Here is a 16,757-nt window from a genome sequence, read left to right on the forward strand (position 1 = left end):
TATTAGAGTTTAGGTGGATTTTAGAGAATATTGTTAAGTTTTGATATATTTGAAATTATAAGAAAAATAATATACTATATTTCATATAATATTATATTATTTGTTTAATTTTTTTTAAAATATTACAATTATATCAAAATATAAATAAAGTCATAAAAAATCATCTAAAAATCAAGTTGCAAATAGACTTTGAAGTTTTAAAACAACTTAAATATTTAATCATCGATTACTCTAAGTAAACGGTGGGACCTTATAAGACTTAGCAATTAGGAACTGAATACTCTTTTTTTTTCAAACGAAACAGTTGAAAACATTTATGTTGATCCAACGCGTCATTGCATGGTTAAGAAGTTGTTCTTAATTTAAAGCGTTCTCATACTGATTCTAAAGTTCTTAACCTTGCCATTGGCATTTGCTACTATATAAACCCTAGTTTCACTTCTCTTTCTCCATACAAAATAACTTCAAGTTTTTTAAGTTTCTAGCCAAAAGCACAAGATGGCTTCAAGTTCTAGGGCTTTTCTTTTTGTGCTTCTTGGTGCTCTTGTTTGTAATAGCATTGATGCAAGGAAGCTTCGGAGTGATAAAGGTTTAAGGGATGAAAAGAATTTTTATCATCCAGGGTTCGGTGGAGGTGCAGGAGGTGGTGGTGGTTTTGGTGGCGGTGGTGGTAGTGGAGGAGGGTTAGGTGGTGGTTCAGGAAGCGGATTTGGTGCAGGTGCCGGTGCTGGTGGTGGTTCTGGTGGTGGACTTGGAGGTGGAGGTGGTTTTGGTGGTGGTGGCGGTAGTGGAGGCGGGATAGGTGGTGGTTCAGGAAACGGTTTCGGTGCTGGTGGTGGTTCTGGTAGTGGACTCGGAGGTGGAGGAGGTTTTGGTGGTGGTGGCGGTGGTGGATTTGGCGGAGGAGGTGGTGTTGGTGGAGGATCAGGGTTTGGAGGAGGATCAGGATTTGGAGGTGGTGCTGGTGGTGGTAGTGGACTAGGAGGAGATGGTGGAGGAGGATTTGGAGGCGGTGGTGGTAGTGGAGGTGGTCTTGGTGGTGCTGGATCCGATGGAGGATTTGGTGGTGGTGCTGGTGGAGGAGTTGGAGGTGGATTTCCATGAATATAACGAAGAAAATGAATGGTTGCTACTTGCATGTTTTTGGTGTATGAATAAAGCAGAAGGCTATATAGATTATTATAGTGGGCGTGGCATTACATGATAAAGAATTATAAATATTGTTAAATTACATGTACATCATCTTTTGTGTTTTTGAATAATGGTGTTGTTTGATAAAATCTGTGGATGAGACTATCTATTTTCTCTATTTCATATCAATGCTAATAATTCTAGAATAGGGTTCTAAAAATTGATATTTCATAACTTGAAATAAACATACTATATAAAAGGATTCAAGGCTCATTTTTCTTTATCGATTTTAGTGAAAATTATTATTAAAATGTGACCCGCAACTGTAACACCTTAAATAAAATGTGTATAGATCTATAATATTCGAAATGTTATAACATGGTACATCATATATTGTCTAGATGACATCCATATACATGTATGAAATAAGGTCTATACCATAATATATATTCAATGAGATGTTTAATACAAGATACTGAAGACAAAAAGTACACAACGGAAAACTCAAAATAGATAATACGGTCTTCAACTTCTTCAGAGCATCTTTCCTTTTCCTTTACCTGCTAATTGTTCATCTGAAATATTAATCATGTGGTGGGATACAACTATCTCAATGGAATCTTAACTAAACCATATGTCTGTTTGACTAATGGGTTTTCCCCAGAACTATCACTACAATAGGGGTCCTACCTCTCACGTAATCAGTGACTCTATCTAATCTCTCAGGTACGGATTACATTTACGGGCAAGTCATACTGCTAGTCGGTCTTTCACAAATATATTCCCACTATATCTTCCAAGATTAATCTCATTGTGACCCTCCAATTAGGAGTGAATAGACACAAATACATACATCTATATATGCTCGAGTTTACTCCACTAGATAATCCTAGTAAAAGCCTATGGTTCCTCGCCTAATCCAGTTATTTCCATTATACAAGCACACATACATCAAATATTATTTATTGGATTAAAAGTACTTAATCAACTTATGCTGTTTACATGTTATGACAATTTCGTTACATTCAAACATAATACTCGTGTTATTACCTCGAAACATAGCACCCAAGCTATCAGAGTTTCCTTATCCATGAAAGATAACTCATAAACCAAACTCAAACGAAACACATAATGCTATGGTCCCAATTATCATTGTTATATATATATATATATATATATATATATATATATATATATATATATATATATATATATATATATATATATATATATATATATGGCAATACACAAGCAATTCAAGTTTATCAATTAAATGTACAAGGAAAGAGGTAAACAAGTGATAACAACAATTTTGAGACATTAATAAAAGAAAGTGGAGAAAAGGAAGAGAATGGGGCGAGATAGGGTAAGGAAGAAAGGAAAATGGCTTGATCATCCTTGGAAACTCCTTGCATGTGTGAAATTCTTGAGAAATTGAAGTGAATCATCAATCCATCCTCCTCCTCATCATCTTTTGATATTTTTATAATCAAGTTAATGTCGCAAAATATTAAAGTTAAATATTTAATGTAATCGCATAATACCTTATGCAAAATAGTGGCAAATTTGAAATTAAGAAGAAATTGTGTCACTACCACTATTATAAAAAATACATTTTATTTCGACTGGAAATAGGATTTTACATTGGTTTTAAAAACGAGGTAATAAAAAATGTTCACTTAATCATTATTAAAAATTTCTCTTTTAGTGATCATATTTTCGGTCACAAAAGCATAAAAGTCGGTCACTATTTGATTTAACTACCAATAAAACGACATTCTTTTTTCGGTTGGAAATGTACTAATCCCTAACTTGTTGTGAAGAAATCTGCAACCAATATTTTGTGACCGAAATAGTGGCTTCTTTTAGTGACCGAACACGTCAGTCACTGTTTCAGCCACTAATTCCAGAATTAAAAATAAGAATCCATTCAATGACAATAAAAGCACAATTTAATCATTTCCTTCAAACTGAATTATAAAATAATAACTAAATGCAATATTTTTTTTATTTAGCCACTTAACTACACCATGATTCTTACCTCCAAGTCTTGGCATTTTATAAAATGTAACAATTAAAAATAAACATGAATCCCACATTTATAAAATATAATAATTAAATATAAATATGAATGATACAATAGATTACATGTTAATTTGTGATTTTTGACACTGCACTAAAACCCATTAAATTTGGTTTGAAAGAGTCTCAGGAGCATATTCATAAGATTATGATCACTCTCTCTTCAAAACATGTCCAAAATCTCAAAAAGGGTTGTAGTGAATTAACATTTCGATATGAAGGTGTGATGTAAAAGTGATGAGTTGAACTCACTTTTCCGGTGTTTTGGGACTTAGTGTGTTTTAGGTCAAAGACTAAGCAATTTAGAGACATGCCGACACCACATGAAGTTCGTTAGGGAAACCCCTCGACAAGGGTAGTTAAAGGCTTGAAGACGGTTTTTACAATAAGAGAAGTTAGACACAGTTTAAAGACTAACACGTGGAAGCATATTGAAAAACATAAGTCCGTGTAATATGATATGTGTTGATTTCTAGGGTAGTAACCATTATCGACAGTTATTGATGTGTGTAGTATATAAGTTGATTTCATTCATATAGTAAAGATTCACAAGTTTTACCATTATTCCCTAAAGAACTTGAGTATCCAAGTCACATAGAGAAAATAGTTTGTGAGGAAACATATATGAATTCGCGTCCCTTTTAAAATCTTGTACTCAAAGTATTTTTGTTTAAGTTACTTTCATTGTTTCTTTGTATTATTCTTATCGGAAGTTCTTTACAGTTTCTTCATATTCAAACATCAATATTCAAAGCAAAAACATATTTTCTCAAATATTTTGCACAATATGTCCTAGGACTTTTTTGAGTTTAATCCTGTAAGTGAACGGAAACTTGTGAAATTATTGACCAAAAATAATGGTAAACACATTTTCACGCCAAGTGGGACCATTTTGTGCAAAATTTAAATTTTGTAGAAGTGTTTTATGTTCTTACTATCTAATTTGTTCTTCATACATGAAATGTTTTTAATGTCTGAGTGTGTATGCGTGTGAGGAGTGGCAAAACTCTTGTTGAAATGGCAAGTCCAAAAAATTCTTCCCTTCCCATAACGATTCTCCAGAGACTAGAGAACAATCGATCAAAATGACGATTGGTGGTGCGGGAACTTCAACTTCCGTTGGAGTAACCGCTCATGTTATAAGCTAAGACACAAACCATTTGTCATGCTGCGAAAAATATCTGAACGCATCGTACGCTCAAAGATACAACAAAGTCTCCATTAAACTTTATTTATTCCCGAAGGAAAGGGAAAATATCGATAAAACTCAGGGGAAAATAAAAAGGGTAAGGAAGTCGATTATGCAAGAGAAAGGTATTATCACCCCTTACATCCGTTGTACTCGACAGGAACCATTTTGATTGTTCTTTACGCTGATGGCCGTTATTATCTAAATGTTACTTGCGAAAGAGGAAAAATAAGTTTATAATTAGTGTGTTTGCTGAGGATTCGAACCATCGTGTCTACGTATTCTCATAGTACAATGAGAAAATCAGGCTCCTTTGTTTGTGGTAGAAAATACGGATGTGTTGGTTGCTTTTAGGTAACAATTATAATCGTATCCTAGAAGTATGTAGACGTTAGCTGAGTTGATCCTAGTTTGGATGCTTCAAGCTTTTAGTCTGACTGCTAAGGAACGAATTATAAAAATTCTTTTATGAAAAAAAAATTATTGTTTTGAAAAAATATTTAAGTGTCAAAAAGAAAATAAAGAGTTTATTGAACAGAAAAACAAACTTGCTTGAATTGAAAGTGTTGTTTGAATTGAAACAGTGTGCCTTAAACTTGACAACTTTAAACTTATTACCACCTTCGTAATAATTTACAAAAATATCGCATGCCTCCTTCACTGATTCAACATGAGAAATTTAATCGAAATTCTCCGTATCTACTGCAGATTGAATACAAAATGCAACCTTGCAATCTTTCTTCTTGGTATCCTTGTGACTAACTCTTTGAGCGTCGTTTGCGTTGTGAGCAAGCTTAGGAACACCATTAGTAACCACTTCTAGGTTTTCATGAAAACCGAATAATGATTGCACCTATTTACTCCATCGGTTGCAATTTTTTCCATTAAGAATTGAAAGAGAATTGAGAATACTATTAATATACCATTCATATTTACAGCAAACACGATTCACGATCCCTGAAAACACGACCACCGATGCACAGTTCTTGAATTCACAATCAAGAAGTGAGGAAGCAACCAGAGAGAGAATAAAAAATAATTGCATTGAATTGTTATAATGAAAATTATCTACACTTATATTTATATATAATAGGCTACTTATAACCTAAATAGCTAACATTAAAGTAATCCACAACAAATAACTAACTTGAATTATATCACATGACCTACCTAACTAATTAGTTAAACTTGTTTTTTATAATGGCGCGTTTCAATTCTCATTCTTGGCATTTTTTATACATATTTTTCTATATTTATAAAATCATGACCAAAATAAAAAGTTGACTATAACAAGTGAAGAACCGAAGTACACCACTAATCTCTAAAAACTCGCCACGAATGCCAAGGTCACTACAACTCATCGGTAACTTCATAATAATTATTGATTCTTATATTTATATAAAGATATACTTTTAAGAATTTAATTTGATTTATTTTTTAAACTAAGTCATGTGTTAAAAGTCTACTTGGTCTAATATGTGTATTTCATATCTTACGATATACCTATGCTCTAATATGTGTATCACTTGCTTCCATAAGACCTTAGACAGCGCTTTTTTTAGCCTTAGACAGCGCTTTAAAGCGCTGTCTAAACCTCCGCTGCTAAAGGTTTAGACAGCGCTTTTTTAAATCTTAAAAGCGCTCTCTAAGCCCCCCCCTTAGACAGCGCTTTGGCCAAAAGCGCTTTATAAGACCTCTTATTTTAAAATTTTTAGGTATACCTTAGACAGCGCTTTTGAAAAGCGCTGTCTAAGCCCCACCCCCTTAGACAGCGCTTTGGCCAAAAGCGCTTTCTAAGACCCTTCTATTTTAATTTTTTTAGGTATACCTTAGACAGCGCTTTTCAAAAAGCGCTGTCTAAGCCACCCCCTTAGACAGCGCTTTTTCCTAAAGCGCTTTCTAATCCCCCCCTTAGACAGCGCTTTTGTAAAAAGCGCTGTCTAAGGTATACGAAAATTTTTGAAGCTTTTGTTTTAAACCACATTTTTTCTAGGTTTATTAACCAGAATTTCTACCTGTTTTCAACCAGATTTTGACAGACAATTATCACATTTTATATATGCCATTTTGGCCTTTTTTCTACCAATTTTTGGCTAACAAATATATATATATACCAATTCAAACCAATTTTGCCTTAAATGTATCAAAATATATACAAATTTATGTACACATTTACAAGTCATAACATATACTACAAATGTACACATTAATTACACAAATTTATGAACAACATCTGCCTTGCTATTTACATCCGATTTCCCATCATCACCCTCCTTATACCCGATCATTTTATTTAACTGGTTCCAGTCCTCTTCACTGAAATTGAATTCCTCGGTTTCCTCTTTAGGAGAGTTACCGTTCCTAACAGTGTATGTGATTATAGGTGAGCAGCACAGTCAAAACTAAAGTAAAATCCAAATTTAATGGCTGAAATATTAAATTGAAAGTATTTCTAGAAAGGACTCCACATCATCCAAATACCTTGTTATGCCTTCACTGAAGATATTTCATTACCCAGAATACGCGTTTTCTCCTGACTTAGGTCAGTTTCTCTGTATAGTTTCAGAAGTGATTCATAACCCGAGCGGTTAGATTTGGTTGCCCGTTTCATTACAGCCACGTAAACTGCCTGCCAACATTAAAAAAAGTCATCAAAAGAAGAATACATAAGAAGATTCCATATGTTCAAAATTTCTAATGATGCTGCAGCGAACCCTTCTTATATCAGGTGGAAGAAGTGGAGTATTTCTGTTTTCTAAGAAAGCCTGGAATCGCCTGCTTGCTTCATCCAGTGTCAGATCATGTCCAAATTCAGCAAGGGAAGTCAAAATTTCTCCTCTCAACAACGCATCATCATGAGTTTCTCCTGGTTTAGGATCCCAACCAAGCCTCCTGCAAAGCAATATAAACAGGAAAGTTGTAGCAGAAATACTCTAATTCCTTAAAAAAATCGTTAACCGCAATAAAAACCAACTTACTCTGCAGAGTACTGGAGAACATTAATAGAAAACTGTTTGAAATAATCTAGCAAGTCTGGAACTGCATCAGCTGCAATATTTTGAACTTTAGAACTTATCTGTAAAACAAGAGAACTAAAATTAGATCCAATAAATAACCTATGTAACTAATGAGCAATATTGGGAAGATAGCATTACTGATATCAGGTTAGAGAGCACAGTATAATCATCTTCCTCCCTATAAGCTGCCATCAAGTTAAGCAAGGAGGTCAATGATTCTTTGCGAGCATTACAAAGTGCATATGTATCATCCAAAATTCCTGTCAAAGTAGTAACTCACAAATTATCAGTATTTTCCTCTTCTACCATTGGAACTAAATTGTTAAGAGATTATCTAATTTACCAAACCGGTCTGATGGAGATAATATTTTTTTCTCTATTGCATATCTAAGTTTAGCAGCAAGCAACTCATCATATTTCACCCTGTAGAAACCAGCCTGCTCCACATTAATTTTAATCCAAGATTTGCTGTCTTCGGTAATCGGGGAACCGAGTAACTCTTTAACATCACGTGTTTCAGATTTTGTTTGGAAGAGGAAATTTTTGTGGACGTCATATGAGCCAAAGCATAATGTTATTGGAACAATCCATTGGCCTTCCCCTTGAGCACCACTTGACAAGAATTGTGACTGCCGATAAACATACAAGGCTCCCAAGTTACAATACACATAAAGGGTTTTCTCTGAAGATAATCACGACAAGAAACTAATGAAAAGGTTGGATGCAATGGTACCTGATCAAACTCCAAATTCTGATTGTTGACTTTAACAGATACAACAGGATATCCTTGCTGCTTAGTCCATGTGGTCATTAACTTATTCACAGGTTCACCAGATCCTTCCTCAAGTGCAGCCCATAGATCCTCAGTCTTAGCATTTGAACAAGCATGCTTTTTTATATATGAAGCTAGTGACCTCTGGTTAGATAAAAAAAACAATGTGGGAATTTTATGTTTATTTTATTTCTTAATCCCTCAATTTATGAAGTATCTTTATGGACTATTTCCTATAAAAAGAATATCGCTTTCATTGGAATAAACATGTTCTGAAGTTACTGCATACTTTACAATTATAAAAGCAAATTTGTATATCATACATTAAAAAGAAATTACAACAGAGAGTAATCCTAGAGCAGAAAATAGTCAGAGATGCTATTTCTTTGCCTAATAACATACAACATGTCAACCCGAATTACACTCAACACACACCTCATATTCCTCCCATTTTCCACATGTAACCTTTCTCCTCTTCTCTATCTATAACCCTATTACAGTAATTAACAATCAAAATCTTAGTAGTTGACAAGTAATGTATAAGGCTGTGAATATAATTGAAGTTAAATACCTTGCCTTTTTCATCTGATCGGATACAGCTCTGTAAGCATACTTCCACCAAGACCTGGAATCAGCTTTTACTGGCACCAGTGGACGGAAATGAGCATACTTTAGACGTTGATTAAATGTAGCGAAGTTGTCTGCTAATTTCATCATATCTCTGTATCCATCCTGCAAAGACAGAAATGCAAAGATTATCCTCAAAAATGATGACAATCTCACACAACAAAATGACCAAAAGAGAAACAACAAATGAACCTTAGATAAGCTGATTGTAACATCATCCAAATTCACAACAGCCGTCTGCAATGGTTGTTTGCTATCAGCAACTTCACTCGAATGCAGCTTTGAGTACTTTGCTTTCCCAGTTACCGGCTGCAGAACATATGAGTGTTTTCGCGACAAAGTATCCGCTGGTTTCCCATCTTTAGTTCCAAAATTAAATATCTGATTTTTAATGAGAATCGACATGAGATACAAAAAAAAATAGTGGCAGACTAATAATAAAATGGAGAAAACAAAAGAAAATTACATGCCACTTCCAAAGAAGTCAAATGAACCATTCCTTCAGAGGCAAAAAGACCTACTCTACTTTAAATATTTGGAGTTCCATTCAAACCAAATAACTTTGGAGTTCCATCCATCAGTGTTTATTTACAAACTCTAATAGCCCAACACCCACTATTCCACAAGCCTAGCAACATTTACTATCACAGATTCACAATAGCCCTTCACTGCCCAGAGTACAGCACGTTATGAGATACATTCAGATAGTTTGTGACATAAAAAGGAGTATTTACTTTATTAAAAATTAAAGGGTTGAGCTAACAAGTTCCCTGAGGCCACTGCTAAGGTATTCATAAAAATAAATAGTCTTGAAAATACAAGTCAAAACATATGTAGAAGTAATAAATACACAACTTCCTATGAGGAAGTTACCACTTTTGATTACTTAAACAATGCACTAAGGGCACTCATTAGCATTTTCCAAAATTAAAATATCAATAACAGCAAGAGTGCAAGACCATCAGCTGTATGTGGCAGCGTGTTTGATAAATATAATTACCTGGAGATCATGTGTTATTCTACAAATAAAATAAGCCGTGACATGAAGAACTCGCATACCATATATTATAACAGTTTAGAAGCTTACCTCATAACAGAGAATACAGTAATTATGATAAAGACAATGGTGCAAAGAAGCATAAACACAGTTCACACAGAGGGGGAAAATGGGTAGCTTTCAAATATAGAAAAAAGTTTGCATAGACTAGTACCTGGAAAAACTTATTCCAAATGCTGGTCTTGCCAAGACTCAAAGGATGTTCCCCGTGAGTGATTTGTGATCTAGAAAGCATGCACCTGGTCTCACATTTGACTTCGTCGGCATCATAATCAGCAGAGTCCCACATCCTCCTCGTGATTTCTGACTAACTAGCCACAAAAATATTCAGACGGGGGCTAAGTAGACAAAGCAAATAGAATATTGACTAGTTAGAATAACCAACAAAATCAACTAACTTACGAGATTGATAAGAATGTCTTGTTTGAAACGTTTGTATTGTGACCTCTTCTTTGCCAATTCAGAGGACCAAAGGGCATGATCAGGTGGTAGATAACCTAGCAGAAGCTGCAAAAAAAAATAATAAATAAATAAATTGCAACATCTATATACATTGATTTTTGACTTTGGACCTATTTGAATTGACTTATTTGAGTTTATCTATCATCACTGACCTAAATACTTGTGAGGGCTTATACGAACAGTATATAACAAGTTCATAAATTGTTTTCAGCTTATTTCCATAAGCTCTTCAAAAAAGCTAATGAAAATAGTTTATATTTTATAGGTTATATGAAAACCATTTAACTTTACTTGGTGTTAAGTTATAAAAATAGCTTATCCATAAACACGTATATGATAAACAACCATTATGCTATAAACACTTAATTAAATTGTTCATCCATACCAAGGCTTAATTGAAATTTCAAAGAAAAATGAAAAGGAAGTTACCTTCCAGACAGTAGAACGTAAACCAGGAAAATCAGGTATCCCTTGAGAAGCAATTCTCCTCAATTCCCGCATATCTATGACCTTCCTAGATAACTATTAGTAACCAAAGAGTTAGCAATATCATCATAACTGAACAATAACAACTATAAGCTTTTTTATTTCAGAGTAAGGATGATGGAGTGAAACGAAAGCTACCTCGGCTAACAATTGAGCCTGGCACTGGGCCCGGCGAGAGATGGACATGTCATCGGTGGAGGAAGTAGAAGCAGAGGATGAAGAAGAAAAGGGAGATGAAGTGGCAATACCATTGTGATTTGTACGATGTTGAATTAAAGGAGGATCTTCTTCGACGGTGACAGGGGGTGGAGAGGGAGGTTCCGGTGGGTCAAAAGCGGCGGAAAAGCGGTTGTGTTCGGAGGGGGAGGACCAGATAGGACTGTTGAGCCAATCGGGAACGCGTTTCTTCGCCATAGTTCTAGGGTTTGTTTATTTCGATTCGAGGTATGAATAATGAAATAGTGGTAGTTAGTTTAAGAGGAGTAGATTTTAGAAAGAGGACGAAGAACGCAATAGCATGCATTTTACTGTGAAATTAAATGGAGAAGGGTTTGCTTACGGCTGTTGCTGCAAATGGAGTGGGCCACTGTACACATGGGCTGTGCAAATGCCACCGCAACATACACAAATTCTAACCTCAACATGAAATCGCCGCTGCCGGAGGTGATTCCGGCGCGAAGGAGACGGAGGGAGTACGGTGAGCCTTGAAGCAGGTTTTGGTTTGAATGGGGTAACACTGGACTTAGGTAAATTATCCTTTTCTTTTTAATTGAAAGACTTTAAACAGCGCTTTCTCAAAAGCGCTGACTAAGGTCTATATTTAAAAGCGCTTTCTAAAAGCGCTGTCTAAGGGGGGGTCTTAGACAGCGCTTTCTAAAAGCGCTGTCTAAGACCCCCCCTTAGACAGCGCTTTCATTATTTTTTTAGAACAGTTTCCGTGTTTTATTTTTATTTTAACCTTAGACAGCGCTTTCTTTTAAAAGCGCTGTCTAAGATGCGCTGTTAAAAAACCTTTTTGGCGTAGTGGATAACAACAATTTTGAGACATTAATAAAAGAAAGTGGCGAAAAGGAAGAGAATGGGGCGAGATAGGGTAAGGAAGAAAGGAAAATGGCTTGATCATCCTTGGAAACTCCTTGCATGTGTGAAATTCTTGAGAAATTGAAGTGAATCATCAATCCATCCTCCTCCTCATCATCTTTTGATATTTTTATAATCAAGTTAATGTCGCAAAATATTAAAGTTAAATATTTAATGTAATCGCATAATACCTTATGCAAAATAGTGGCAAATTTGAAATTAAGAAGAAATTGTGTCACTACCACTATTATAAAAAATACATTTTATTTCGACTGGAAATAGGATTTTACATTGGTTTTAAAAACGAGGTAATAAAAAATGTTCACTTAATCATTATTAAAAATTTCTCTTTTAGTGATCATATTTTCGGTCACAAAAGCATAAAAGTCGGTCACTATTTGATTTAACTACCAATAAAACGACATTCTTTTTTCGGTTGGAAATGTACTAATCCCTAACTTGTTGTGAAGAAATCTGCAACCAATATTTTGTGACCGAAATAGTGGCTTCTTTTAGTGACCGAACACGTCAGTCACTGTTTCAGCCACTAATTCCAGAATTAAAAATAAGAATCCATTCAATGACAATAAAAGCACAATTTAATCATTTCCTTCAAACTGAATTATAAAATAATAACTAAATGCAATATTTTTTTTATTTAGCCACTTAACTACACCATGATTCTTACCTCCAAGTCTTGGCATTTTATAAAATGTAACAATTAAAAATAAACATGAATCCCACATTTATAAAATATAATAATTAAATATAAATATGAATGATACAATAGATTACATGTTAATTTGTGATTTTTGACACTGCACTAAAACCCATTAAATTTGGTTTGAAAGAGTCTCAGGAGCATATTCATAAGATTATGATCACTCTCTCTTCAAAACATGTCCAAAATCTCAAAAAGGGTTGTAGTGAATTAACATTTCGATATGAAGGTGTGATGTAAAAGTGATGAGTTGAACTCACTTTTCCGGTGTTTTGGGACTTAGTGTGTTTTAGGTCAAAGACTAAGCAATTTAGAGACATGCCGACACCACATGAAGTTCGTTAGGGAAACCCCTCGACAAGGGTAGTTAAAGGCTTGAAGACGGTTTTTACAATAAGAGAAGTTAGACACAGTTTAAAGACTAACACGTGGAAGCATATTGAAAAACATAAGTCCGTGTAATATGATATGTGTTGATTTCTAGGGTAGTAACCATTATCGACAGTTATTGATGTGTGTAGTATATAAGTTGATTTCATTCATATAGTAAAGATTCACAAGTTTTACCATTATTCCCTAAAGAACTTGAGTATCCAAGTCACATAGAGAAAATAGTTTGTGAGGAAACATATATGAATTCGCGTCCCTTTTAAAATCTTGTACTCAAAGTATTTTTGTTTAAGTTACTTTCATTGTTTCTTTGTATTATTCTTATCGGAAGTTCTTTACAGTTTCTTCATATTCAAACATCAATATTCAAAGCAAAAACATATTTTCTCAAATATTTTGCACAATATGTCCTAGGACTTTTTTGAGTTTAATCCTGTAAGTGAACGGAAACTTGTGAAATTATTGACCAAAAATAATGGTAAACACATTTTCACGCCAAGTGGGACCATTTTGTGCAAAATTTAAATTTTGTAGAAGTGTTTTATGTTCTTACTATCTAATTTGTTCTTCATACATGAAATGTTTTTAATGTCTGAGTGTGTATGCGTGTGAGGAGTGGCAAAACTCTTGTTGAAATGGCAAGTCCAAAAAATTCTTCCCTTCCCATAACGATTCTCCAGAGACTAGAGAACAATCGATCAAAATGACGATTGGTGGTGCGGGAACTTCAACTTCCGTTGGAGTAACCGCTCATGTTATAAGCTAAGACACAAACCATTTGTCATGCTGCGAAAAATATCTGAACGCATCGTACGCTCAAAGATACAACAAAGTCTCCATTAAACTTTATTTATTCCCGAAGGAAAGGGAAAATATCGATAAAACTCAGGGGAAAATAAAAAGGGTAAGGAAGTCGATTATGCAAGAGAAAGGTATTATCACCCCTTACATCCGTTGTACTCGACAGGAACCATTTTGATTGTTCTTTACGCTGATGGCCGTTATTATCTAAATGTTACTTGCGAAAGAGGAAAAATAAGTTTATAATTAGTGTGTTTGCTGAGGATTCGAACCATCGTGTCTACGTATTCTCATAGTACAATGAGAAAATCAGGCTCCTTTGTTTGTGGTAGAAAATACGGATGTGTTGGTTGCTTTTAGGTAACAATTATAATCGTATCCTAGAAGTATGTAGACGTTAGCTGAGTTGATCCTAGTTTGGATGCTTCAAGCTTTTAGTCTGACTGCTAAGGAACGAATTATAAAAATTCTTTTATGAAAAAAAAATTATTGTTTTGAAAAAATATTTAAGTGTCAAAAAGAAAATAAAGAGTTTATTGAACAGAAAAACAAACTTGCTTGAATTGAAAGTGTTGTTTGAATTGAAACAGTGTGCCTTAAACTTGACAACTTTAAACTTATTACCACCTTCGTAATAATTTACAAAAATATCGCATGCCTCCTTCACTGATTCAACATGAGAAATTTAATCGAAATTCTCCGTATCTACTGCAGATTGAATACAAAATGCAACCTTGCAATCTTTCTTCTTGGTATCCTTGTGACTAACTCTTTGAGCGTCGTTTGCGTTGTGAGCAAGCTTAGGAACACCATTAGTAACCACTTCTAGGTTTTCATGAAAACCGAATAATGATTGCACCTATTTACTCCATCGGTTGCAATTTTTTCCATTAAGAATTGAAAGAGAATTGAGAATACTATTAATATACCATTCATATTTACAGCAAACACGATTCACGATCCCTGAAAACACGACCACCGATGCACAGTTCTTGAATTCACAATCAAGAAGTGAGGAAGCAACCAGAGAGAGAATAAAAAATAATTGCATTGAATTGTTATAATGAAAATTATCTACACTTATATTTATATATAATAGGCTACTTATAACCTAAATAGCTAACATTAAAGTAATCCACAACAAATAACTAACTTGAATTATATCACATGACCTACCTAACTAATTAGTTAAACTTGTTTTTTATAATGGCGCGTTTCAATTCTCATTCTTGGCATTTTTTATACATATTTTTCTATATTTATAAAATCATGACCAAAATAAAAAGTTGACTATAACAAGTGAAGAACCGAAGTACACCACTAATCTCTAAAAACTCGCCACGAATGCCAAGGTCACTACAACTCATCGGTAACTTCATAATAATTATTGATTCTTATATTTATATAAAGATATACTTTTAAGAATTTAATTTGATTTATTTTTTAAACTAAGTCATGTGTTAAAAGTCTACTTGGTCTAATATGTGTATTTCATATCTTACGATATACCTATGCTCTAATATGTGTATCACTTGCTTCCATAAGAAACAGAAGTGATTGATTAAGCTTCAAGTTGATTTCTTGAGAGTTTTAGAGGACAAAGTTTTAAAGGATACGTTTATGTAGTTATATATTTGAAATTAAAAAAAAATAACAATATACTATCTTATCATATAATATCAAATTATTTGTTTAATTTTATTTTTTAAATATAGATACAGTCACTCAAAATCATCTCAAAATCAATTCCAAAATAGACTCTAAAGTTTTAAAATAGCTTAAAAATTTAGTCACCCATTAATATAGTAAGCAAGTGGGAACTAAATACTCTTTTTCTTCTAACGAAACAGTTGAAACCATTTATATATCCAACGCGTCATTGCATGGTTAAGAAGTTGTTCTTAATTTAAAGCGTTCTCATACTGATTCTAAAGTTCTTAGTTATTATTTTTTTCTTAAAACTTGCCTTTGACATTTATTATATAAACCCTATCTTCACTTCTTTTTCTCCACACCAAATAACTTCAAGTTTTTTAAGTTTCTAGACAAAAGCACAAGATGGCTTCAAGTTCTAGGGCTTTTCTTTTTGTGCTTCTTGGTGCTCTTGTTTGTAGTAGCATTGATGCAAGGAAGCTTGGGAGTGATAATGGTTTAAGGGATGAGAAGAATTTCTATCATCGTCCAGGGTTCGGCGGAGGTGCTGGCGCAGGAGGAGGTGGTGGTTTTGGTGGTGGTGGTGGTAGTGGAGGAGGGTTAGGTGGTGGTTCAGGAGGCGGATTTGGTGCTGGTGGTGGTTCTGGCGGTGGACTTGGAGGTGGAGGAGGTTTTGGTGGTGGTGGCGGCGGTGGATTTGGCGGAGGAGGTGGTGTTGGTGGAGGATCAGGGTTTGGAGGAGGATCAGGATTTGGAGGTGGTGCCGGTGGTGGTAGTGGACTAGGAGGAGGTGGTGGAGGAGGGTTTGGAGGCGGTGGTGGTAGTGGAGGTGGACTTGGTGGTGCTGGATCCGGTGGAGGATTTGGTGGTGGAGCTGGTGGAGGAGTTGGAGGTGGATTTCCATGAATATAAAGAAGAATATTAATGCTTTCTATTTCGCACGTTTTTGTATGAATAAATTGCTGAAGGCTTCTTACATCATTAGAGAGGGCGTGGCATCACATGATAAAGAATTATAGATATTTTTTAAATTACATGTATATCATATTTTGTGTTTTGAATAATGGTGGTTTTTGACAAAATATGTGGATGAGAGTTTTTTTCTTCAATTACTTTCTATTTTCTCAATTTTAGAACAATGCTAATAATTCAAGTCCTCTATGAAATGTCAATGTTTATATTCTGTTTTAAAATGACGGTTGTTTTCCTAAAATAATTTGTTTTAAAATAAATGTTATTTTTAATTTTTAATATAGAAATACTTACTATTTTTTTAAGAGATTAATTGT

General features: G+C 34.3%; 4 protein-coding genes across 4 annotated transcripts; 2 read left to right on the forward strand and 2 right to left on the reverse strand.

The window, feature by feature from the left end:
• Positions 1–394: 394 nt before the first annotated feature.
• Positions 395–1,309, forward strand: LOC127079654 (glycine-rich protein 5). The gene has a single exon (XM_051020032.1). It carries the CDS (start codon positions 499–501, stop codon positions 1,102–1,104), a length of 606 nt encoding a protein of 201 aa, XP_050875989.1. The 5' UTR covers positions 395–498; the 3' UTR covers positions 1,105–1,309.
• A 5,563-nt stretch (positions 1,310–6,872) lies between these two features.
• LOC127079656 (aminopeptidase M1) lies at positions 6,873–8,355 on the reverse strand. Its single transcript, XM_051020034.1, has 6 exons — positions 8,153–8,355; positions 7,763–8,048; positions 7,558–7,679; positions 7,381–7,478; positions 7,117–7,294; positions 6,873–7,031 (listed from the first exon to the last, which is right to left on the reverse strand). Exons 1-6 carry the CDS (start codon positions 8,228–8,230, stop codon positions 6,888–6,890), a joined length of 906 nt encoding a protein of 301 aa, XP_050875991.1. The 5' UTR covers positions 8,231–8,355; the 3' UTR covers positions 6,873–6,887.
• A 272-nt stretch (positions 8,356–8,627) lies between these two features.
• Positions 8,628–9,429, reverse strand: LOC127080814 (uncharacterized). The gene is made up of 3 exons (XM_051021108.1): positions 9,011–9,429; positions 8,763–8,923; positions 8,628–8,682 (listed from the first exon to the last, which is right to left on the reverse strand). The coding sequence occupies exons 1-3, from the start codon at positions 9,221–9,223 to the stop codon at positions 8,628–8,630; spliced, it is 429 nt and encodes a 142-aa protein (XP_050877065.1). The 5' UTR covers positions 9,224–9,429.
• A 6,333-nt stretch (positions 9,430–15,762) lies between these two features.
• Positions 15,763–16,550, forward strand: LOC127079661 (glycine-rich cell wall structural protein). The gene has a single exon (XM_051020041.1). It carries the CDS (start codon positions 15,874–15,876, stop codon positions 16,372–16,374), a length of 501 nt encoding a protein of 166 aa, XP_050875998.1. The 5' UTR covers positions 15,763–15,873; the 3' UTR covers positions 16,375–16,550.
• The last annotated feature ends 207 nt before the right edge of the window (positions 16,551–16,757 follow it).

Source organism: Lathyrus oleraceus, chromosome 5, assembly GCF_024323335.1.
Source record: "Lathyrus oleraceus cultivar Zhongwan6 chromosome 5, CAAS_Psat_ZW6_1.0, whole genome shotgun sequence".
Classification (NCBI taxonomy): domain Eukaryota; kingdom Viridiplantae; phylum Streptophyta; class Magnoliopsida; order Fabales; family Fabaceae; genus Lathyrus; species Lathyrus oleraceus.